Source organism: Porites lutea, chromosome 10 (assembly GCF_958299795.1).
Source record: "Porites lutea chromosome 10, jaPorLute2.1, whole genome shotgun sequence".
In the NCBI taxonomy this organism is placed as follows: domain Eukaryota; kingdom Metazoa; phylum Cnidaria; class Anthozoa; order Scleractinia; family Poritidae; genus Porites; species Porites lutea.
The window spans coordinates 12,475,433-12,500,163 of record NC_133210.1 but is presented as its reverse complement, the minus strand read 5'-3'; the positions used below and the strand labels follow the sequence as shown (position 1 = coordinate 12,500,163).

Sequence of the window (24,731 nt, the reverse complement as noted above, 5' to 3'; positions counted from 1 at the left end):
GTTTTTAAATATTATTACCAGGGTAAGATGTGTCCTCTGACTTTCGCTTTTTCACTTTTTCGTTCTCTCTTTTTCTCTATAATGGCCTTTACGGGGAGGCTCCGCCCGGAAGGGGTAACTTTTTCAAGCTTCAAGCATATGAAAGGGTACAGGGATCTCACTTGTTGACGTACACGAAAGGGTGGAGAAATCCGTCATTTTGCTCTGTAAAAGGCCCAACAGGGTTAACAGATTTATACTACTACATGATAAATTTCTGCAATTTGATTGGCTTAGAGCAGTGGTATTTCAGCTTTATTTGAAATACCTACATGTGAAAATTACAAACCTTTTGCGGTTAGTAGTATAAACAAATAATAGCATGATTTGTACGTGATATTTGGCTTAAATACCACTCGTGATATTTCAAAATTGTCTCAAATTTCACTCACCTAACGGCTCGTAAAATTTCGTATAACAATTTCGAAGTATCACTCGTGGTCTGACTCGTGGTATTAATGCCAAGTATCATTACAAATCGTGCTATTACCTATACGAATTACGTTCTGATATTGTGATTTACTCGTATTTAAAAGACAGTGCGTTTACAGCGTTAAAAGAAAAAGGGGTACCAGTTGTCAACCGAAAAAACTGTGTGAATGTAGAGCCGGGGGGGGTACTCGATATATCCTTGGGTGGGGAGGTGCGGCTCGGCCCCTCATACCCTGACCCTGTTTAAGACAAAAATCGCTGATTTTCCTACCCTGTTTAAGACAGAATTCAAATTTTTGATACCCAGTTTAAGACATTGGTAGAACATAAGCGCAGGCTGTTTATCGTCTAAGAACAGGGTTATGGGCTCCTGTCTAAGAAAAGATACCCTGTTTAAGACAAAAATTGATAAAATCGATACCCTGTTTAAGACAAAAATCCCGGAAAACATACCCTGGCTGGCCGCACGTCCCCATTAAGCCCTTATAAGGGAGTACCCCCCCCCCCCCCGGGATGTAGAGGTCCACGTAACACGTCAATATAACTGACTGTTCCTCTTGCCGGTTCTCTAATTTTAAAAGATGCTGTAGCCAGACGTCACTTGATGTGTAAAATGAAACAAAACTGAATGCATGGCTGGCACTACGGCGAAGGGCTAACAAAATTAGCCTTCCTCAGGGCCAGAGCTGTACCGAGAGAAAATATCTTTCAACGGCTCCTAAAATTTAACTTTAAAATTTACATAAGTGATTAATAATTAACGACAATTATAAATAGTAGATAGAATAATATAAAGGTAAATGATCATACAATAAAAAAAGAAATAGAGACAGTTCAATTATCATTCGAAGGAGGAATCTTTTCTGCAAAAGAAAGACGAGTATATAAAAGGGTAAGGGGTTAGACCTCGAGGGGTGCCTCCCCGTATAAAACTTTGCTGAGTACCCCTGAGGTAGGTCCCTAAATGTATATAGTTTGCTTGTCAGTCTTTTTAAAGGATCCTGATATGAGAATAAAAATACGTCTTTTATAGAGTAGGTACCCTGTTCCAACCAACAAAGAATGGCCCGCTTTAACGCTGATAGCGCATAATGTAATGTGCTATTGGTTGCGAAACTAGGCGATGCGAGGAGCAGATTTTCTCACTGAGTTGATACTTGATAGTAAATATTAAGGAATCGGAAAAAAAACGACTCTGCTCAGCAAAATAAAGACCTCTGCCAGATTTTAGTATCCAATTCCAGAACCAGAGAGGCATTGAAAAAGCGTTACATCCCCATATATAAGCCAATATACTGATAGGGTACTTTGCGAGCAGAGGTCCTTTCATCTTCCTAGATAAGTCGGGAAGAGGAACTGCTTGCAGGGTATGATAGAAGAAGGGACGCGAAATATTCCCTACGAAGGAGTTGAATTTTTTACCATTTATTGTATGTGACAATACACGTAGAAAAAAAAATTATCAGCCGTTTTATCCCCGAGTATTAGAAAAATATTTTCACACGTTCCTGCTCGCGCGCCTAACGATATTGTCAAGTGTCATCGTTGACACGTTTTCTGATTCTAGTCTAGTCTAGAATGTGATGAATAATGCCACTAAACTTGTTAAGTTACACTTTACAAGGAATGTTGTGATTGATTAAAAGAAGCCTGCTTTATTCTTTCAGCGTAATTTACCATGATAAGGTTGTTAGCAGTGTGGCACTCTTGACCTTTCAAAAGGAAACGAATTCTTGGTGCGTGTCTCATTCGTGCAGGATCACACAAGCTGTTTTATGGTTTTGAAGACAAACCCAAAACATTTATTTAGGAGCCTGTGGTTTTGCTACTTTTATTACAGTACACGGAATGGGTAAGATCCCCAACGAGTTACAGGCTTCCCACATGAGGCACAGGCTCCCCAGTCTGTTTCAGGAATAGCCGATTGCATTGCTGCTTTCGTTTGAGGGATGGAAATCCGTTTTAGCTTACGAGTGGTTTCTTGTTTGTCTAAGAGATAGCTATAAAGAAGGTAAAACATGCGAGCGTGCGGAAAATCCTCCCTTATGTGGTGACGCGCCTCGCGGGGGGATCCAAAGCTACGCGCGCGCGTCCCCTTGGAGCGATCGTCTGTTTTACTCGATATACTGTCTCAAGGAGATGCATAAGAGACCACTCGTAGCGTTTTTTATCCTCAACGTAATGTAAAAATTTTAGAATCTGTTAAAAAGCCTCAATTGCTAGCTTTTTAATCCGCTTACCTCACTTGAAGACCATGATAGATAAACCTTTTACAACGGCTGCCAGTAGGAGAGAGCAGTTAGGACTTAGAAGTTGAAGATAAATAATGGGATGTTCATTGTTCCTTTACTCCTCGAAAATTTTAGTTATTCTGCTAAAAAAATACGTGTGAAAAAAAATCTTCTTAATCCGGATAATAGTCTTTAATCTCATGACCAAGCTTCTATATTTGAACAGCTTAAGATAAATGACATTGATATTTTAAGTTAGACTACTGAGTAGTCCCCATTTTTCCTCAGAGATATTAGAGCGAGCGAAACGCGAGCGCGCGTGAAAATCACTCCACGCAAGAAAGGGGCGAGACGCGGTGGAGAGAGAGAAAGGATTGGGGTGATTTTCACGCGCGCTCGCGTTTCGCTCGCTCTACTATCCCTGAGGAAAAATTGGGACTACTCGTAGCCTAATTTCAAGTTTACACAGGAGTGCTAAAGAAAGGAAGGGTGAGCGTTGTAAATGCCTAGGCCAAAACAAAACAACAAAAACACTGGAGAGTCGGGCCGGGGGAGCAGAGCGAAAGAACAGGGGAGGAATTTTATCATCTGCGCATACCTGAATACAGGAGGAATAGAAGCCCGCGAAAATCTCGCGGGCTAGTAAGCAGCGTTTTGTTTTGGTTCTTTCTTGCCGCTTAGTGGCAATAAAACGGTTTGAGTAGTTTAAAAGGTGTTTTTTGGCAAAATTTCCAGGAGGGAATGGTTGGAATTTCTATTTTACTTGACGGCCATATTGGATTTTTCCTAAGGAGTTATTAGCCTTAGATACTGGGCCAAAATTGTATTTGTCTTCATGTTTGTTTTTAGTCTGAAATGGACTTGCAATGCTCAAGACACCTAACTAGGCGTCCAAGACCATTCATAAGGATTTCAAATTCGGCTTGTTTTCATCTTAGGTTTTTTTCCAGTCGCCGGTTAGCTAATAATTTTGGATCAAAATTAGAAATTTCATTTACCTTTGTCTTAATAAAAAATGAATCAAGGGGTGCTGTTTTGGAGCGGTGACAAGGGGGCACCTACATCATTTACGAAGATTTTGATTTAGGTTGGCGGCTTTCTTGGATATTTCCACGTAATTTTGGTCAATTTGTTTTAATTTTATACTTTTGGACAACGTTTTGACGTTGAAAAATTCTGAGGCGACTCATGCGCCCAAGCTTTTTCGCCTGCTAGCCTACAGGCCTAAGGCCCGTTTCTCGAAAGTCCCGGTTTTTGAGCCTGTTGTATTCAAATTAAAATTTAAATAAAACAAGCGTGGATCCTGGTCCAAGCTATCAAGCCAGTTCAGTGTCTTGTAACTGACAGTCATACCGTGTTATCTGCAAAACTATTGAAACCTTGACCTGTTGAATGACGTTCAAGAGAAAATGGGAGAGAAAAGGGGCCTTAGTGAAAAAGAAGACCCTCATCTAGACTCTGCCTCGTCCCCAGTCGCTCGCGATCTCTGGGGGACATTTGAGTTAATTATTAAGGAAAGCGGATACGAAGGGAGTGATGGGAAGGGGACCCCGCTCGCGCTCTACCCTCGTTCCCATCATCCCTCTCTCGTACTTCTCGCTTATCTCGCGTGCTCGCGAGACCCGCCCATGGAGGAGGCAGATAAGGGTAGTTTCTCAGATTATTCGAGTTTAAAAGAACTACACCGGCCAAGAGGATAAAACTCGACAAACAAAAATTAGAAGTTTTCGACATTTTATTTAGTATTCAGTATACAATAAAAATACTTCTCCATGTTTATATCTACATCCCAAAAACTGTCAACCTTGACATATGTATATCACTTTATAACTCACGTAATACGTCTAAAATTTTCGTTGTATTCGCATTTTTCTCGTACTCTCAGTCTTTTAATTAATCTTGCCTTCGTTTCATCATAATTATCAATAACTTACCGACAACGAAAACTGCCTGCATTCGAATATTTAACAAACAATTTATTTTCTATTGAAAATGAATAAAATTTATGAAACAGAATCAAAAAATACCAAGAATGGCATTTCAAAATAGAGCATTTGTACTAAATACAATGGCGCAGTACACTGGTGGAGAAGACCCAAGTAGGTCTTTAAAATGGGGAAAATATAAAGTCAGTGTTTTTCGGTCTTTTTTAAATTTCGAAGATCCTTACATCCTGAAATCGGTTAAAGAGACAAATGCAATGTATTTCAACCAATCAGGAGCCTATCCAGTAACACGTTTGCCCGCGTCTGACAATCGTACCACGTGACTCGTTCTCTACGTTGTTTTAACAGCACCTTAGCTTATGACACACAAAAAAGAGAAAACTCTAGTGTTGTCTGGCCAAACGCGTTAACTCATTAGTTTTTAAATTAAATTTTTTTCAACATAATAACAGCTAAGGGGTAGTTCTTTCCCGGGGTAATGTTAATTATGTAGCACACAATTCTAAATATTCATTTCTCTGAGATCTCACCGTTGTTATTCACACAAAAGCTAATGAGAAGTTCTTTGGTGTAGTATCGCTCATAGTGGCACCCAGCCTGCGTGGCAGGCGGAGGTTAATTTCTGTGATTAGTTTTTATAGAGCGCGCGAGAGGAACAAACGAAGTCTCCCCTCGTGCGCGCGCACGTCCTCGAAATTTCTTCCTTCGCCCTGAAAAAGCTGGCGTCTGCTACACAGGCTATGGCGAAGAGGTGGTTGCGGTTCTAACTTTTGATTTACATGACGATGAAATTTACATTCTGAGATGCGATGAATGATTCTAATGAAAGTGTACGACGAGTAAGAAATTCGAGATTTATTCCATCATCGAGAGACTTGGTTGTGCTATCAAAATTGGAAGGAAGAACTTTTTTCTATAAGGACAGAATTTCATACTCTCCATCCGTGTCGAAATCCTTATCCTCGTCGGACTCGTAATTAAGTTCTGTGAAATCTACGGAAAAAAACAATGTTGCGTTAATATTGCAAAAGAGATATTACAGTAAGCAGTTGACCCTCACTCGAGAGGCAATATAAAATACCAAGAATTGGTTGTCGCTTACCGGACCTAAAGGGTAGGCGGCAAAAAGGGAGAAGACGGGGGGGGGGGGGGGGGGGAAGGGAATTGGGAGAGAATGAAAGGCGCTCTTTCTCCCCTTTCCCTTCCGCCCTTTTCTCTCCTTCCCCTCCCATTTTTTGCGCCTACCACTCGGACCTCGCTGGGTCTCTTAACGGAAAATGGTCCGTGCTTCATCTACTTATTACTCGCAGAGAATTTATTGCAGTTGTTGCTATAAGAATACAAGCAATGCCATGATGCCTCTTAACATGGCACCTATACAAAAAACAAGATTGCTGAAACAATGAATATATGAATTTCATATATTGGAATTTCAGGATAAAGAAATGAATGTAAACACCGATCATCCCAGTCGATGAAACAACTTATGCAGGCTTTCTTTTCGCAACTACGTAAGTTTAGAAACCAACTGTATTTTGAAGATACAGTGAAACCCCTATTAAGCGGACCCCCAGTTAAGCGGACACTAGGCCGGGTCCTAGCCTGCGTAGCTGGCGGTATTGTGTAGTAGTCGAGTGAGATTTGGCGGCGGAGCCGTTGTATTATAGTCGAGTGAGATTTGACGGCGGAGCCGTCAAGAGCGGCGAAGCCGCGAGAAATTTCAACCGCCTCGTCCCTACTCCTTTTTTTTGGAACACGGCTCCGCCGCCAAAACTTTCTCGCACCCACACAATACCGCCAGCTACGCAGGCTAGCCGGGTCTCGAAATTAACGTCTTATTATACCCTTTATAACGAACTCCTATTCAGCGGACACCTCTATTAAGCGGACGCAGACACTAAAATAAATTGTATTTGGCTACTTTCTATCGTTAAAAACCTCACTGAATTGACAATAGTAGTATTGGATTACATTTAGCTGTCAATAAACTGTAGATTAGACCGATATCCGGCCGTATGATTGTCATCCGCGATCAAAGTCTTACACAAAGCACAGCACAGCTTCCTTAGCTTCTTTGAGGGGGTTGTATAATAGGCGAACGGTTCGGCGGATTTTGAAAATATTTTTGCTCGGATTTCGTATTCAAAGCGAGATTTTAACGGATTTCCGGATCCTGCAATTGTTGCGGATTGCGGATTCATTTATTTTTTTGGCCCGGATTTTGGACTTTGCGTGTAATTAAAATATTTTTGCCCGGACTTCGGATTCAGGGCGAAAATGGAAGGGCGGATTTGGTTAATAAATCATAACGGGATCGGCGGATTTTCATACCCCTATTCACCCCTCACTTCCTTAGCTTCCTTATGGAACTTTATCACAGAAAAGAGTAACCGTTGAATCTTAATCGTTAACAAACATAGCGCAATTTTTAGAAACCTCTGTAAGCAGACACCCTCTATTAAGCGGACACTTGGGAAGGTCCCGAAGGTGTCCGCTTAATAGAGGTTTCACTGTATTATCGTCAATAAAAGCTAATAATTAAACTTAACTCGTTCAACCTGCCTTTCATTTGTTCAGTAAACTACCATAAGAAGCCTAGGTCCGGGTGGTGTTCCACCGCGGGGGGTTACTTGGGTTAATTTTTGCTGGGTATGTGCCGCTGGCCTCTCAGAATCCCTACCCCATTATAGTCTATTATGTGGCCAAATATAGACCCCATCTTAGCCACTTTTGGGAAAATGTATTTTTCGCGATCCTAACTTAGTAACTTTCTGTTCATGCATCTACCTTGTAAAGCCTTTTACCCCTTTGAGCCCCAATATCCACATATAAATTCTCCGTACTGATCTTCATACATTTCTTTAAAGAATTAGTTGAGAGAGTTTGATAATAGATCAAAGCATTTTCTCTTTACTGATCATTTTATTAAGTCTCATAATCATTTCTCTTGGCAACATATGGATATTGTTAGGAGAAAATTGTTGATGGTCACTATTGGGACTTACAGAGTTAACCAGGTCATCCTGAAATGAACTGACACATTGGTTAAACTTAATGAAGTGAAATTCTTCCTATTTTTAAATCCGTACCTAGCTGAATTTTCTGATCCCCCAAATCCCGAAAATTTTCGATCCCATTCTAGTCACTCTAATGAAAATGCAACCCCATTATAGTCAATCCAACCGTGAAAATGTGACCGCATCCAGTGGCACATCCCCATTAGCCTATTACTCGGAAGTATTCCCCCCCCCCGCCCCGGGTGTTGCACCTCACCTGACTGTGTACTGCAATTTAATTCGTCACCAGGTCTCGGTGGTATCTCTAATGAAGGCCAGTGAGGAGGTCTCTCTATTGCCAACTCAAACATAGGTCTTTTTTGTCCAGAGAGGATGTGCTACAAAGAAATCATGATCATGGCGCATTAACCCTTTATTAAGTCACAATATCTAGATACAAATTCTCCAAACTGATCTCTATACATTTCCTTAAAGAACTCATTGAGAGAATCTGACAAACGATCAAAGTAGTTTCCCTTAAGTGATCATTTCAATTTCTCAAAGCCTTTTTTCTTACCTGTGTGTCGTTATTGTTAGGAGAAAATTGATATTGGTCACTCTTGGGACTAAAGACATTAACAGCTTGCGTGGAAGGCTTTAATAGCTAGGGGAGGGGAAGGGGAAATTCGTAAAAATATTCCGGCCAGTTCTCCATCAAACGTCTCGAAGAAGCTGAGGTTTCTTTTCCCCTTGCAATATTAGAGAGATTAAGCGTCACGTTTAAGGCAAACGGCAAATATCAGATTCAAGTTGAGAATTTCTCAAAATAGAAAATACGCAGATAAAAGCTGTCCAGAACAATTCTTACGTATAAAACTGGCGTGAAATTACTTACTTTTGAGTCGAAGTAATAAACAGTTAACGACAATTAAGGGGAAAACTTGGTCACGTTGTACAAATTCAGGTTTGCGGTTTGGCCTAAATGTGAATCTTGTTAGAGAGATTAAGATTCACATTTACGCCAAACGGCAAACGTGAATTTGTACCACGTGACCAAGTTTTTCCCTAATTTTCCGTTTACTCTTTATTGCTTCTACACAAAAATAAGTAGTTTTATGCCAGTTTTAACCATAGGAATCGTTCGGGACTGTTTTTATCTGCTTATTTTCTATTCTGAGAAATTCTCAACTTGAGTCCGACGTTTGCCGTTTGCGGTAAACGTGAATCGTAATCTCTCTTTTCGTCATGGAAAACCTACTTCAAGGTCACAAAACCACAAAGTGCCTTGAGATGCAGGCGTAAACAGGAAGGAAAGGGTGTGGAGACCACAATCGAATAGGGGAATTAAAGGAAAGTCCCTTTTTCTTACTTCCTTTAAAGCCTGCTACTCAGTGAAAGCAAAAAAACTTTTTGATGCACGGACGAAGAATTCTGAAGAATGAAGAGTAAGTGCAAAGTGTAAAGCGGGTAAGTTTGTTAAGGAAGAAATACCTCGTGAAACTGCGCGCACAGGTCATCGAACTCCTCTTCCGTGTTACAGAAGAAACCCTAAAAAAAGAGGAAATTCAGTAACTGACATTACAAAAGACATGACGGACACGATCGTTTTACTGGAAGGCTCGGCTCGAGTGGCCGCGAAGAAGACTAACCTGCCACTGTTTACCAAAACTTTGTTCCTACATTACTGGTAGTCCCTTGAATTCCTTAGGGATATTAGCAAAACTATGCTAGTACTAGCTTAGCACTAGAAATGTGTCCTTTATGATAGTACGCAATGTTTACACTAGTACTGTGTACTGCTTTATATTAGTACTCTATACTATTGCTCAGAAATGTTTTTTCGTTCGGCTATTATTTGGAACTTTAAGCAACGAGAAAGTTGATGTCCCGGACGTCAAAAATGGCAACCGGAAGTTAATACTTTCTCTCAGGCACTCTACAAATTCGTGTAGCGGGAGTTAAAACAAAGGCATTCCGAGTCGTTGTGTGAGACAGAATCTTCCCATCAAGCGAGACATCGAACTGCCGGTTGCTATACATATGTCCGAGTCGTCAGCGTTCTTCTTTGCTTAAGTTCGCTGTTCTATACAGGTTAAGCCTTTTTACTGGTACTGCCATTCATGTATGTATTTTCTTCACAAAACTTAATGTAGCAATTGTGAAGTCGAGGCCATTAGTAGTAGCCTGTCCACAGACGTTTTTCTGTTATTATTTTTTGGACAATTCGACCGAGCGGGCACGGAGCGTGAGTAAATCCCCCGCGGTTTTAATTTTCATATGAGGCCGCGCTGGACGGAAAAATAGAGAAAAATAGAGCATCTGTAAACAGGCTAGTATAATAGCACTATTATACTAGACTTGGCAACGGTAGGCCCAGGTCCGATTACCGGACAGAATAAAATAACTGATGACAACTAGGGTAAGTATAACTCACCAAGGCTATTGACGGATCCAGATCTGAAATGTTCATCCTACTTGGGTAGTTACAATGATAACTCTAAGGAACACAAACAATTAACAATAACACATACTTAATAACCTGGGGAGGGGGGGGGGGGGGGGTAATGAGCGGTAGGTCTAGGACTGAATAACGACGTTCTCACAACTTGTCGTTTTGATGATTGTTGAGCAAAAAAATTCCGTTTTGTTTGGAAACAGTTGAGAAAATTCTAGAAGAACACGAAGCAGCTGCGAAAACAAGAGCTGAGGTCGGGTATGTGAACAGCTGTTTGCCTCGAAATGATGTTGTAATTGCTGGTTTGCACGTGACGTCACGCGGCCATGTTGGTAGTCAAGAACAAAAGTAACCTGCGTTCAGGCGATTTTTTGGGGGGCGGGGGAATTTTCCCTCGCCAAAATAAAAATCGCCTGATCGCAGGTTGGAAAAAAAGCATTTCTCTCCTTTGGGAACTTAACTCTATTTTCAAGTAAATTATTCGAGAAAAAATTACATTGTTTTGACCCCCAACATGGCTGCCAAAAGAAGGGTTTAGCCACTTGCCCAACACAATTTCCTGGTACTCACGATGTTGTTTTGAACCAAAGAGCATAGAAAAAGATAATACCTCATCTGGGATTTGACTCATTTTTTCAGGAAATACAGCTTGTTGTGTGGTGTGAGGGTCGAGATACAACAAATTATCACCTTGAAATGAAATGAGAAATAAAAATTAGAGTTATTAAACTTCCACGTAAAAGTACAAGTCCCTAACCATTCATATCCCTTCCCCTAATTCCACGGATCAGAGACACCAGCGCGAGGCAAGGATTGAAAAATACAGTAATTGTGTGAATTTGATTCTTTCCATGGGGGCACTCCCTTTAACCCTTTAAGCCCCAATATCCACATACAAATTCTCCAGACTTATCTCTATACATTTCCTTAAAGAATTAGTTGAGAGAATTTGATAAAAGATCAAAGATTTTTCTCTTTGTGATCATTTTATTAATTCTCATAGACTTTGCTCTTGACAATCTATGGATATTGTTAGGAGAAAATTGATGTTGGTCACTATTGGGACTTGAAGGGTTAATAGCCTATATGGGAAGGCTCCACTTGTAAGGTGGTACCTTCTTCAGACTTCAAGTGTATGAAAGGGTAGGGGTTCCATTAGACTTGAAGCAGTCTCTCTTTTTCCTTATTCACCAGTCAATGTAAACCCCCTGCAGCCCCCCTCCCCCCTACCCCACCGGCCGGGAAATAGCGGGGCATTTGACAAGCGTTCACTGTTAAAGTTGTAAAATGCCCCGCATCCCAAGGTCAGCTTTTTTCTCTAATTGAAGCTAATGGTCCTGAACTTGTTTCATTGTGTATGCTCAGTGAAATGGAGAGCAAGAAAGGCTATTTGCATTGAGTCAAATGAAACCTGGAAAGAAACCAGGTAAATGACAGCTACTGAGCATGACTTTCCGGAGTGCTGTTTTGTATCACGCTGTACAGGGTGACTGCGGGACTAAATATTTTGGCATTCATATGTTGAAACCATAACACCCATTCAAATGATAGTTACTAATGTTGAGTAATTTATTTTGTTGGTTTTGCTAAGGTTCTCCTCAAAAGCAGCAGGGACAAAATGCAGGCCACAAGTTCAGGATAGGGTACAGGTCACCGTGCTACGGTAAATAAACAACACTTTAAGTGTCTCCTAGCCCTAATCACAATCCGAATTATAGATTTAGCTTAAGGGAACTGCTTGTCTCAGTTTTTAATATTTGTGACCTGCTTTTGTGACCTGTGACTTGTGTTTTATACCTGCCACCTAAAAAGATAGCTTGTGGATTTAAGAATAACTTTTCAAATGAATGTTATTAAGCATAGAGTAGTACTTTGTTTACCATAAAATCCTATGAAATAATAAGCATGATTTGGTTTTCCACCGATAACTCCTACTGACTGGCTAAATTTGAAGCAAGCCTGAAATAAAGACAACAGAAAAGAAAATCAACAGAGCCCATGAGATTTTTAAAAAATATATCCAAATTTACCCAAAGAAAATTTCTTCGCATTTTAGGTGCCCTGGGAAGTTCCACTAAACATTTAACTATTAAATGTATGTTGTGCTCTCATTCGCGTAGAAGCCCTTCAAGATTATCCAGCCAAGCTGACCACATGCTGGCAGAGATAGACCACCGCACTGCAACTACTGGTACATCCCTAACTCTTTAAAAACAGTGTGTAGGTTTAATAATAACATCCCAAAGAATTGTTTTACAAGCAGCAGCTGTGAGATGGGGCGGATGGTTTATAGTACTGATTGGGTTTTTCACTTGAGCTAAGAGAGCTAAGTGGTAAAAAAACAACATTCACTTAATAGTCAGGTTTACAAGCCTGGTGTAATGGTATGTCATTATAACCATACAAATTGCATTTTTATACTGGAAGCCTGTGTGCAGCTACCCCCTCCCCTCGAACAAGAGGAGGGGGAGCAGCTGTGCACAGGCTAACTTCTGGGAAAGGTGCATGAAATACCCTACACTTAAAATCCCTGGCCAATGAAGGTGAAATATCTTAATTTTGCCTTAAAAAAACCATGTACACTGTGGCAGAAAAATTCCAGAGTTTGTTGGATAAGATAAAGAATTTGCCCATGTGATCTGTATGACCATTCATTAAGTGCACTAAAGAAAATCACCTTAAATGGCTCATTATAAACTGAATTCATTTCTGACAATCCTAATCTTAGTGGTATAAAAAGAAGCAGTGGTCTCCAATGTGACTTTCTGTGTTTCACTCCTTCTGCTGAGTCTGATCTTCGGCTTTCACCCTTTTCTGATGAGTGTCTACGTCGTGATGTCTCTCCATACGTCCTTGAAGGCCATTCTCTTTTGCACAGAATTTCTAATTATCCAAAACAAACAAACAAAACATTATTTTATTCTACAGTCCTCTGGCATGACCCACAAACACTTCATTAAGCCCTCAGAGGGGTGAGGATGTTGTAGGTAAAACCCTTTCTCAGGTTAAAAAAAGAATACATGTAACAGAGTGGAGATTCATCTGCTGGGACAACATATTATAAAAAGTATTCTTCAACACCAACAATTTGCTAAAAGTTTGGCAGAGCTTTTGGGAACCCATCCTGATCTCTTCATCGATGATGACATTTGCTGCCATTCGCAGCCTCGTTTTGATGAGGCTGCAAAATTGTTCCATAAATTGGGGGAAGGTTGTAGCCCTGATCATGGTTCAATTGCGAATAACAGCAAACGTCATCACTGATGAAGGGATTTGGATGGGTTCCAAAAGCTCTGCTAAACTTTTAACAAGTTCTTGGTGTTGAAGAATATTTTTTTACAAAAAAAGAATAGACCTCTAGAGCTTGGATGTTTTGTCATCACAATGTAGGTCATTTGGTAATACTCAAGAAAACTGTTTCTTTCAAATTTTCTATTATTCATGTGCATATGCATAATTTATGAAAAGATAAAGGGTCAAGTTCCCCCGAGATCTTCACTGGGAAAACACAACCTAAAAGCTAAAGAGGCCTATTTCTTTTGTCTTCTATAAGGCTTACTAGTTAAGGCTTAGTATTAGAAACAAAGAAAATTCTGAACCAAACTAGTTAAATACTGAATTAAACTGACAATGGATTTTATTTGCAACAGGAACACATATTTTACTCTATTTTGTGATATGTACAGGAAGACTTACATGAATAGTGATTGCGATAATATTGTAAAAAAAATGATAATAAAAAATATTAGTAAGTATTATAGTTGTTAACTACTGTTATAAGTAGAGTTTCAAGATTAAGATTTTGAGCTTCTTTATTTCAGGCCTGTTAAATAAAATATTTATGAAAATATATATTGGGTTTTAACAGAGACGGTAACCTGAATTTCAGCCATCCCCTCAAGTTGAAAACTCCTGAGAAGGACGTCTGAATCAATAAGCCTTTTAATCTTGGGAGTTTGCAACTCAAGGGGACAGCTCAAACTGAGGCTACAGAAAGGGTCCTTTATAAGAGGTAAGTGTGAAAAAATTCTGTTTCTAGGTACAGGTATGTGATGAACTTACTGATATCGTTTACTATGAGAGTATTATCCATGGCTATGTGAACACAAAGAGAACTCCAGTCATCAAAGGATGTAAGTTTTCTAAGAGAAATAAAAAGCAAGACAAAAAGGTCAGCCAGGTTAAAAAAGTCATGATTTGTGGTTTTTTTTAAGAGTAATTTATTTAAGATAAAGGTAATAGGTCTATTGCAGTCAAATCAGGGTGCAAAGAAACTAAATTTTCACTGTTATTGATATTTACTAGCATAAAAATGTTTTCACTATCACAATAAATAAAAAATGATCAATAATAAATCTATCATACCTTAAAACTAAATATTCACTTGCCCATCAAGCAAGAAAAGGATCAAATCACTGGCCCAACCACATAATCTACTAGTCCCACACTACTAAACAGGGTGTCTTGAAAACAAAGATCCCCCCTGAGCTTTATTGATTAGGGTTAGGACACTGAGTTAATCAACTTTCAGGTCAGTCTGTCCAGTATAATGACTTAAATGGAGCCTGATTCACTCAGTTTCCTAACCCTGATCAATAAAGTTCAGAGTCTTTCGGTGGGGGGTCTTAGGGGGTCTTCAGGGTCTTTGTTTTCAAGACACCACTACTGAACACAACTTTCTTTCTAACCGCAAGTAGGTGGAATATGATTGTCCGGGTGAGTATAGTCCTGAATAGGACTGTTGGTGACAGTGACTGAAGTTTTAACGACCTGTGCCTGTGCGGAAGTCATCTTCAACGTATCAAATTAAAGTGTGATGTATCAGGTCAGCTGATGGTATCAACCTTTTAAGCCCCAAGAGTGACCAAAGTCAATTTTCTCCCAACAAAATCGATACATAATCAAGGGAAAATGTTGTGAGAATTCATGAAATAATCACCTGATGGGAAAAGCTTTGATATAAAGATCAGTCTGGGGAATTTGTATTTGGATATTAGGGCTTATAGAGTTTAACTCTGGTTGTTGACCTGATTGGTCAATTAAGTCACAACGTTATTAGTCATGTGTCAGTTAAGCTTCGATGTTCATTTCAGTATGTCTTTTGTCATAGTTTACAGTATCATAGCTTGGTATGAGCATTCTTACTTGAGTACTTGCGCAATTGTATTGGGTCCAAACCAACTTCCAACAGGTTTGCCTTCAGATACACCCATTTGAGCTGTAGCAAAAACAGGAACACTTTTAAATCACTAATAAAATGTATTTCAAAATAATACAACAGTGAAATCTTTCTGAGATGTACACACTTAAGACCAGCTCTGTCTGACCTTAAGAGCTATCAACCTTTTTATTATTATTTTCTTTTATTTTATACATCTAACATGTAGTTTTCAAAAAACCTGGTCTCCAGTGCTTTCCCTTTGTAAACCAGAGTCTTGAGAAAAGTATGATCATTCTCATGGACTTTTCTCTTCTCACAAATTTATATTGGTTTGAGTTGCTTTCACTACATTTTTTTCAAAAATGTGTCAGTAACTTGTCAGGGTTACGTTCTGCACGAGCTTTCGAGAAGGTCAGACAAGAGTAAGTAGGCTCCGAGTTTTTCATTTTTAGTGCCACTGAAATTGTATTTGGCACCATATATCTTGGTCTAACTACCTGCCTTGATTAATTGCAACTTGCAGGTAGATAATTGTTATATCGACTCCTCTTCTAAATTAATGTTGTAATAAAGTTGTTATTATTGTTGTTGTTTCTGTCAAAAGCTCAAATGTTTCTATCAGGTATGAGAAATAAGTCTGCAACTGTCAGCTGTCATGAGAGCAAAGCTTTTGACATTTAGGCATATGCATGAGATTCACACCTTGAGGCCAAATGTGAAACTTGGCAGGTGAAAAAAAATATAAAATATGATTTGAATACACACACAATGTGGCACTTGCCTATCTGATGGATGGAATACAGACTGTCCTTTTTGTCAAGAAAGTTCTGCAAAATCTAAGTTCACATAAACCAACAACATATTAGTAAAGAGAATACTAGGAATTGATTGCTAAAAAGGACATTTTAAAATCAATTATATGTAAGAAAATGAGCAAAAATAAAGTGACTCTAAGGCCAAACCCGAATTTTACATTGTAGGTTCAGTCCATGCATCTGATACAAAGTTGTTTCTAACAGCACAACAGCATAAGAGATATTTGAATTTTAATTACTTTTGAGGATTTAAATGTCTAAAGCTATATGCAAACCGACACAACAACTCCCAAGATTGTTGGACCAACAATGTTGGTAGAGGTGTGCACGCCAAAAGGACGCAACGACTCCTAACAATGTTAGGACCTGCAGTGCATCATAGGATGGATATGTTGGAAGAGCTGTGCAAACAGATCCAACATTGTCGTCATCATGGAACAAAAGAAAAGCTGGGAGTTGTTGGTTCAACGTTTGACCGGTTTCAAACTTCACCCAGCAACAAGCAACATGGTGTGCAAAGAGACGGAGTTTTTGGCAAACAATGTTGCATCTGTTTGGATGGGACCGAAAAGGGAGGTTTGGGGAAATTAAAAGGGGAGAAAGGCAAATAGAAGAAAAGCGACGTTAGGGGAAACGAAGGGGTAGGAAAGTTAACAGGGAAAGAAACAAAACTGATGAGAGAAGAAGGGATGGGAGGAGGGTAAGAGGTTGACAGGGGAAGAGAAAGGGATGCAAAAAAAAGGCAGGGGTCAAGTTGAGGGGGTAACAGAAGAAAGGGGAAAAAAGGCAAAATGAAGAAACGGTAGAGAGGTTAACAAATTAAAAGAAGGCCAGAAGGAAAAAAAGGAGAAAGAAAGGGAAGCGAGAAGGGTAGGGACCCAGGGGGGTACTCTGGATTTCAAATGACAGGGCTGATCAAATGGGGCCAAAAATCAAAACCCCCAAAAATCCCTAGACCAAGTTTACATTACCCCCAAAAAATTCCATCCCAAATTTCTGGGCCCTAAAAATTTTTAAAAAGCATTAAATGATAACATGTTGTACTTTATTCATAAAACTACGTGACTGGGAAATGCGCGCACTACCACGAATCTTCAGATTGTTTTGAATACCCAAAAAAATCCTCCCTACCTAAATCAAGCGCCACCCATATAAATACTTGCAAAATTTTCCTACCCAAAAATATCCTGGAATCGAAAATTTCAAACCAAAAATAATCCTTTGATCATATAAAATCTGGAGTACCCACCCTGGGGGTAGGGAAGTTAAAAAGGAAAGGAAGGAAAAGGAAAGAGAGGGAAGGGAGTCGGGAAGGGAGATGGACAAAGGGAGGGAGGGAAAGGGAGAGGGGTAGGGAGATGGACAAAGGGAGGGAAGGAAAGGGAGAGGGGTAGGGAGGTGGACAAAGGGAGAGAAGGAAAGGGAGAGGGGTAAGGGGGTTGGACAAGGGGAGGGAAGGAAAGGGAGAGGGGTAGGGAGGTGGACAAGGAAAGGCAGAGAAAGTGAGAGGGGTAGGGGTGGCCAAGGGAAGGGAAAGACATGGAGTGGCGTAGGGGTTCGACAAGGGAAGGAAAGAAAAGGGAGTGGGGTAGGGAGGTGGACAAGAAAAGGGAGAGAAAGGGAGAGGGGTAGAGGTGGATGAGAAAAGGGAAAGAAATGAAGTGGGGTAGGGGGTGAACAAGGGAAAGGAAAGAAAAGGAGTGGGGTAGGGAAGTTAACAAGGGAAAAGAATTGGGCCACTGCAGGGAAGTTAATGGGAAGGGAAGCAAAGGGAAGGGAGGAAGTGGGAAGAAAATGAAAGGGAAAGGAAGCAAAGGAGAAGCCAAACAAGTTCACAGGGTTGGGCAGAAGGGAAAGGATGTGATGCCTTGCTGTGGTTTAGCTGGTTATGACACCCACTGCTGCCTGGTCAGCAGAATAGCAGTCAACCATCTGAGCTATGTGGGTAGTGATCGGGAGGGATGAAAAAACATTTAAGTCATTAATACTACAAAAAGGTTAAAGTTCATGATCTATAAACCAGTTCTCAAACTAGTTTGATTTACAATTTGCTTCATTTCTCAGCTATAATAATAATAATAATAATAATAATAATAATAATAATAATAATGATACAGTTGACTCCCAGTAATTTGAACCCTCTATAACTCAAACCTCTCACTAACTGGAAGCAATTTTTTTCGTTTCCCTTCAGATCATTTTCTATATAATTTTACCCTTGATAACTTGAACTCCCAATAATTCAAACTTTTTTCTATTTCCCTTGAAGGTTCAAATTATTGGGAGTTGACTGTAATATTGATGATGATCATAGTAATAATAATAGGATTTTCTTTGCAGATTATGAATAATTATAATTTATAGCATACAAAGGAAATTCTGATTTAACCCAACAAAATAAACACTGTACCTGCATGTAAACTGGTTGAGTAGTGCTAGCTTCCCACTGCCAGTCTGTAAGAATGAATAATATGAACCGCCGCCCGGTTAGCTCAATGGGATAAGTGCCAGTCTGCTGAGCGGGAGGTCGCGGGTTCAAACCCCGGCTGGACCAACACTCAGAGTCTTTAAATAACTGAGGAGAAAGTGCTGCCTTTGTAATAACATCTGCAAACGGATAGACTTTCTAGTCTTCTCGGATAAGGACAATAAACTGTAGGCCCTGTCTCACAAGCCCTTGCACATGTAATAAATCTGTGGGATGTTAAAGAACCCACACACTCTTTGTAAAAAATTAGTAGGGCACGTAGTGCCCGGTGTAGTGGTTTATCTCATTTTCACACTCATGTATGGGCGCATCATTACTCATTCCTTCATTACTTATAAACTGCACCTAAGCAGTCTGGCAAAGTCCCCCAACCAGTGTTGTAAATTATCCGAAAAAGCCCTGAGGGGAGTGGATAATAAGATATTTACAATTTACAATATTAGAAAGCATCACAGTTGACTTGGATCCAATTTACACATATTTATGAACTAACTTAAACATAATCTCACAGATAAGCCACAAATCTTATTGGCAGAATTTGGAAAGAACCTTTCTCAAAAGAGCCACCTGGTTATATAATCAAACTCTAGTGACATACCGAAGTCCTCGGTATAACAAATGATATTTTTTGCCGCAATAGTAGTAAAATATGACAAAATAAAAAGAAATTCAGTCAATAAAACAAAACCTTGTTATAGTGAGCATATTTCGCCAGTCCGTTGGCCCTTAGTTGTATCAAGTTTCTGCTGTACCACAAAGTATAAAGAGCTGAAAACAGGGTCTTACCTCTTCCAAGATGCCTGCAGGTTAGTGCCTGTGCAAATATCATCTGTCCACATCTCAGCATACAGCCCCATCCAGTATCAGCTGTTGGGCCTGTACCCCCTTCAAAAATAATACAGACCTTTAGATTCAAGGATGAGAATTGACGTAAAGTTTATTTTTGCGTTTTATTTCTCAAATGATATACACCCCAGAACCTTCATTTTACATTTTTTTCACTTCAAAAGCAGGGCTCGAACTTGGCGGTGGTCTACTAGCCAAATACCAGGATTTAGCTCATTTACTAGCCATCTTGGCTAGTTAATTTTTGCCCTTGTAAACAACATAAGCCTTGAAATGTTTTCAGCATTTTCCCGGTTGACACGCACCTTCTAGTAACCTCTTATTTCATTCCCCCATTAACAACTGGCAGGAATAAAAGAAAGAAAAATAATTCTACATAAAAATAATATTTGTTAATTCGGTTTTCAGTGTCGCGTTTATTCGCTGCCATCTTGAAATTTTGTACAACCAGGGAGCATGGGCCAAGCCGTACCTATGATGCAAAGCTAGCCAAAAAAACAAATGTCCGCCATCTTGAAATGCAAATCTACGATCACAGTCCACGCGTGATTGTCATGGATATGCAGTTTTTATTAACGTTTGATAACAACAGGATTTTTGACATTTTTATTTTATTTTATGCTGCACAGAAGTGCCTAGACTAGTAGAAACACGTTTATGGCTAGTAAAGCCTGAGCATGTACTAGCCATTTGACTATTAAGTTCAAAAGTTAAGTTCGAACCCTGAAAAGTAAACACAGTTATTCTTATCGAAGGAGGTTAAACCCTCTCCCAATCACAAAATGGTAAAACGTCTAACATTACTTTGATAACTTGTCTCTACCACTACCATATTCTTGCTAAACCTTGAAGTAGGATGTCAACTGCTATCACATTTTGCCACCAAAATGATGCTGGTTCACAAGCACCCACTTCTTAGTACTGAGAAAATCTCGTTCTCATAGTCATACTGATCTTAGAATGTAAAGATCTCTCATAGCAAAGGAAGCCCCTACTTAGAAAAAAATAATTATTGTAAGGAGCCAAAATATTCTAAACTTTTGAAATCGAGGGTGTCCAGCATATGATTTTTCCTCTGTACCCAGGAGCAAAAGTTATGCACCAGGGAACAATGTGTGCACCTAGAACGTGGCACTGCAAAGTCAGTGAGAAGCAAAGAAAGAGCCAGATCTATGGAGATATTTCATCTTTGGCCACTCGGGAAGTCCCGCATTAGTCCCGCAAGAAATAAATCCTGTATTGACCAAGCTTTTGCAGTCTAGATGACTTGATATCACATTGGATTTGTTCTTTTATTTTTACTGAAATAAAACACCTAGCCAATATCCAATCACTTTGACCTCATGCTAGGTCAATAATGCGTATCCAATAACAGACCTACTCAACCTTTTCCACCCTCAAGAATGGACATTCACTATCTTGCCGACAACTTGCTTTAAAAGAAGGCTAGATCAATATTACTCACCAATGGCTTGGAAGTTCTTTCGATATGTAAACCAATATCTTGACCTGATATCCCTCATAATTTTTGTGTTATCATCCTCTGAAATGAATCAATATCAGATTGTGATGTGATGATGATGATGATGATAGTAAATCCTTTACCCAAGCCAATCAGGAATTATAATGGTACTAAGAAAGGTGGCGCAGCCACAGAGTCAGCTCATTGGAGTGGTGGACAAAAGTCCTGGTTCTAGTCTTACTCTGGATTTGATGGTTTTTCACTCAGTGTCTTGAGTTCAACTCCTCAGTTCATGTGTTACCTTCTGCTGAGTTTTTAATCATCATACTGTATGTTCTATTTGTATTATTTGTTTCAAATTATTGAGTTGGAATGCCTGTATGTTAACTTGCTCAAGCAGCTAAGTGGGCTTTAATTTCACTACACAAAAAAAAGAATTTTCTGTTCAACAAGTTTGGAAAAGTGTTTGCAATGTGACACACAGTTTGTGGCTACAGCTTTTATCCTTTGTGCAACAGCTACTTCCATACTATCGTTTATTTTAGAATTCCAATCTTATTATTTTCCAGTATATCAATGGGAAATTCCTCTTTGCCCACTGCAGATGCAGCTAAGTCTTATGGCTGTATTTTCTACATTTTTGTTTATTTGCTACAAATTGAAATGAAAACTTGCCACAAAATGATGATGGAATGGATTATCCAGCATTTGGAAAAACAGCTAACAAATCGTCTGTCTTCCAAAATATAAGCCTGAGCGAACTTATACAGCTGCAGATCTTTCATTTGAATAAAGTAAAAATAAAACTTAATTCTTATATAATGTAACAACAGGCTTACAAAAATAATTCCCTCAAAACAAACGTTACCTATGTAGGATTTGTCAGTTGCGGTAAAAATAATCCCTAATCACTACAAGTTAAGACTTCAATGTATTAACGAATTAATGGACTATGCTTGGAAATAAATTTCATTAATTTTGTTTCTCTCCCTCAGTCGATTAGTCTTAAGGTAAGCCAAAAATTTCCGGTAGACCGGTAAAAGGCTACAACAATCGTTACCTCTGTCAGTAATATACTCCTTCCCAAGGATCCATACGGGCTCTTTAGTCCTTGGAAATAGATCTAGTTCTAAAGAAACTCCTTCATACGTAGCACAAGCAATATCCATAACAGGGCCCGCCATGTTTTTCTTTTCATCAGTTTCAGTTTACAAACATCGTCACTTTAGGTCCCAGCTCTCCATGATACGCGGTAATCAGTGGCAGGTGGGGTGGGGTGGGGTAGGAAATTAGTTTGCTTAGAGTGGCTCGATAGGGTTTTTCAGGGTGGGTACCTAGGAAGTTTGAGAGAGATTTTTCCTCCAAAAGCCGTGAAATCTATGTGAGCGTTATCGAGATATTGTGGGATGAAGTTTTTGAAACTTGGACAGTCTTGATGTTCGGCTTTTATCTACAGAAAACAAAGCGCTTTTGAAATGCAGTTTCAGAAGTTTCAATATTCTTAAAAACGTGTTTAAAAAGATCATGGAGATAGCTCCAGCCGATTGCTAGAAAAAAAGGATTTAATTAGTATGTATCGAGTTTTTGTAAAGATTTTGGTTTACTTAAACAAATAAGTTAATTATTTTTGAAACCGCTGGATAGATTTTTTCAAGATTGGATATTCTTAAAAATAACCGCTGTGTTATATGACCTTTGAGTTTCAAGTAAGATCATTGATAACTAGTAAAATAACAAAGTAAAATAAGGGCTTTAGTTCGTCAATTTTTGTCCGATATTTCGTGTTTACAAGTGAGAGCCTCTCAATATTCAGGGTATTGTCTCCAAGTTTCATATTTTAATTTCGTGAACAACAATAGCTAAAATTTCTGCATATTTCAAATGCCTTGTTGGTTACTGCTAATTACTGTTACGGGGTGTAGTTTCTCCCCTCGAATCACACAATAAGGCTTGAGAGGGACGACCGGAATTTTGGATAAAGAGAAACCAAAAGACGTATTACGCGGCTTATAGTCTATGACAGTCCTGTTTCGGGAGATATCCTCGTGGCATACTTTAACCCATTCGCCCCTGAACCGCCCGTAACCGTCCGTGCGGATCCACGTCCTTTCTACCCTTTGTGACGTCATCAGTTTTAACGGTCAAGGACAACTTTGTTCGCCAACTTGTGCAGAGTGAAGAGATCTTTCAAACCATACCAGAATGAGCACAATTCAGTCAAGGACACCGGAGAAAGAGGCAAAAAACCATGTATCATTGATCTGAAAATCTCCATGAAAATCTTGTTCCATTGCTCACCTACCTTTCCTTTCACCTAATCTTAAGATCCTAAAAGCTTTCCTAAAAACTATTCCCACCGAAATGAAGCCTACGAAATGCCCAGCAAGAGAAAAATAAATGAGGCAAGAAAAGCGAAAAAAGAGGGGAGGAGAGAAAGCGAAAAGTAATTTTGCTTTCTGCGCATGCCAGAACTTCGCAAGCTGATATTTTGCATCTGGATCAGAAGGCCGTGAAGTGTACGACCTGTAAACCGGTTTGTGGTAAGTTTTAGCTCTTTATAGCGGGACAGTAACCAGAAAACCCCTCGAGTACCTTCAAAACGCGTTTTTCGGCAAAATCTCCAGGAGCGAATGGGTTAAATCATACCGTAAATCATATCGGTTTGGGCTGGTTTGCCACAGGACCTGTTCGTAAGGGAAACAAGGATTTTCCGTCTGAAAAGATCACTCGCCAATCAGAAATCACTTATCGAGGCAAGTTTCCGATCATTACTAACAGTAGATATATAAAATACTGTAAAAAAAAAAAAAAAATTCCCTTATGTAAATTTTCGCTCTTATATAGCTACTACTGACTTACACCAGGAGTTCGCACACCCAAGGGTCTTAGATCTGAAGATCTTACATCAAAGGGTTCTTAAATCCAGGGATCTTATATTCACGGGTCTTAAATTCAGGGGTCTTGCATCCAGGGGTATTACTGTGAATCCAGGGGTCTTACGTAGAAGGGTCCTACATTTAGCAGTCTTACGTCTGGGGGTCTTACAGTCAGGGGTTATTCGGTTAGGGGTTTTAGATCCAGGAGTCCTACGTAAAGGGGTCATAAATCCAGGGGTCTTACATCCGCGGGTCTGAAATCCAGCTGTCTTTTACGTCCAGGGACCAACATCCAGTTGCCACTTTAAGTACGAGAAGGAAACTGGGCCGAGTTAGCTTTCGCAAAGGCTTCTTGGATCGTAACTTTCAGGGCGGAAAAACGTAATGAGCATGCGTGATCTTTTTTGGCCCAGATCCCCTTGATCCCCTGGCCGGGTTTACCCTGCGAGCAGAGGCTACATTTTCGCTTGGTGAGTTGGCGTGTGACAACCGTTCAATTTTGTATTGTGCATGCACGAAATTCGTCACGCGATTCGCAAGCAAAATTAATCGTGAGGTCTGTCGTCAAATGGAGCGAGTTTCGGGGGAATTAAAAAAATTGCGACAATTCTGATCTGCTGCGCAAGACTCTCGCAAGACTCACGCAATGCTCTAAACCGGTCAAGAACTGGAAAAAACCCGTTTTTTAATTTATTCGTCCAGATTTCTGAACGGATTCGAACGGTTGTCGGCAGAGGCTACTTTCCGCACGACAGCTTACACAGCGAAGATGAAGCCTCTGCTCGCAGGGTATGTAGGCTGGGTTTGAAAAAATGGCGGGATTTCAAATTTTTTTTTGACTTATAATAATAAAGCGTTTCCACTCTTAACCTCGAAAGGACAAGCAATTTGTTTTCAAAAGTTGCACACAAAGGTAAAAAGGCTTTTCGAGAAGCAAACGGTCGCACCTTGTGCATTTCATTCAGTCTCAGTCAGAACTCTCTC

The 24,731-nt window shown here is 39.7% G+C and overlaps 1 protein-coding gene across 2 annotated transcripts; it reads right to left on the bottom strand.

Annotated features, from left to right (window-relative positions):
* Nucleotides 1–4,419: 4,419 nt before the first annotated feature.
* LOC140950088 (cysteine protease ATG4A-like) lies at nt 4,420–22,064 on the bottom strand. Of its 2 annotated transcripts, XM_073399266.1 has the most exons (14): nt 21,932–22,064; nt 20,875–20,952; nt 19,350–19,448; nt 18,486–18,529; nt 16,042–16,096; nt 15,245–15,317; nt 14,162–14,241; nt 12,777–12,982; nt 11,980–12,058; nt 10,710–10,789; nt 10,079–10,141; nt 9,136–9,192; nt 7,922–8,042; nt 4,420–5,641 (listed from the first exon to the last, which is right to left on the bottom strand). In XM_073399266.1, the coding sequence occupies exons 1-14, from the start codon at nt 22,053–22,055 to the stop codon at nt 5,562–5,564; spliced, it is 1,239 nt and encodes a 412-aa protein (XP_073255367.1). In that variant the 5' UTR covers nt 22,056–22,064; the 3' UTR covers nt 4,420–5,561. The 2 variants fall into 2 exon arrangements, with proteins under 2 accessions (XP_073255367.1, XP_073255368.1); XM_073399267.1 differs by lacking the exon at nt 7,922–8,042.
* Between the last annotated feature and the right edge of the window lie 2,667 nt (nt 22,065–24,731).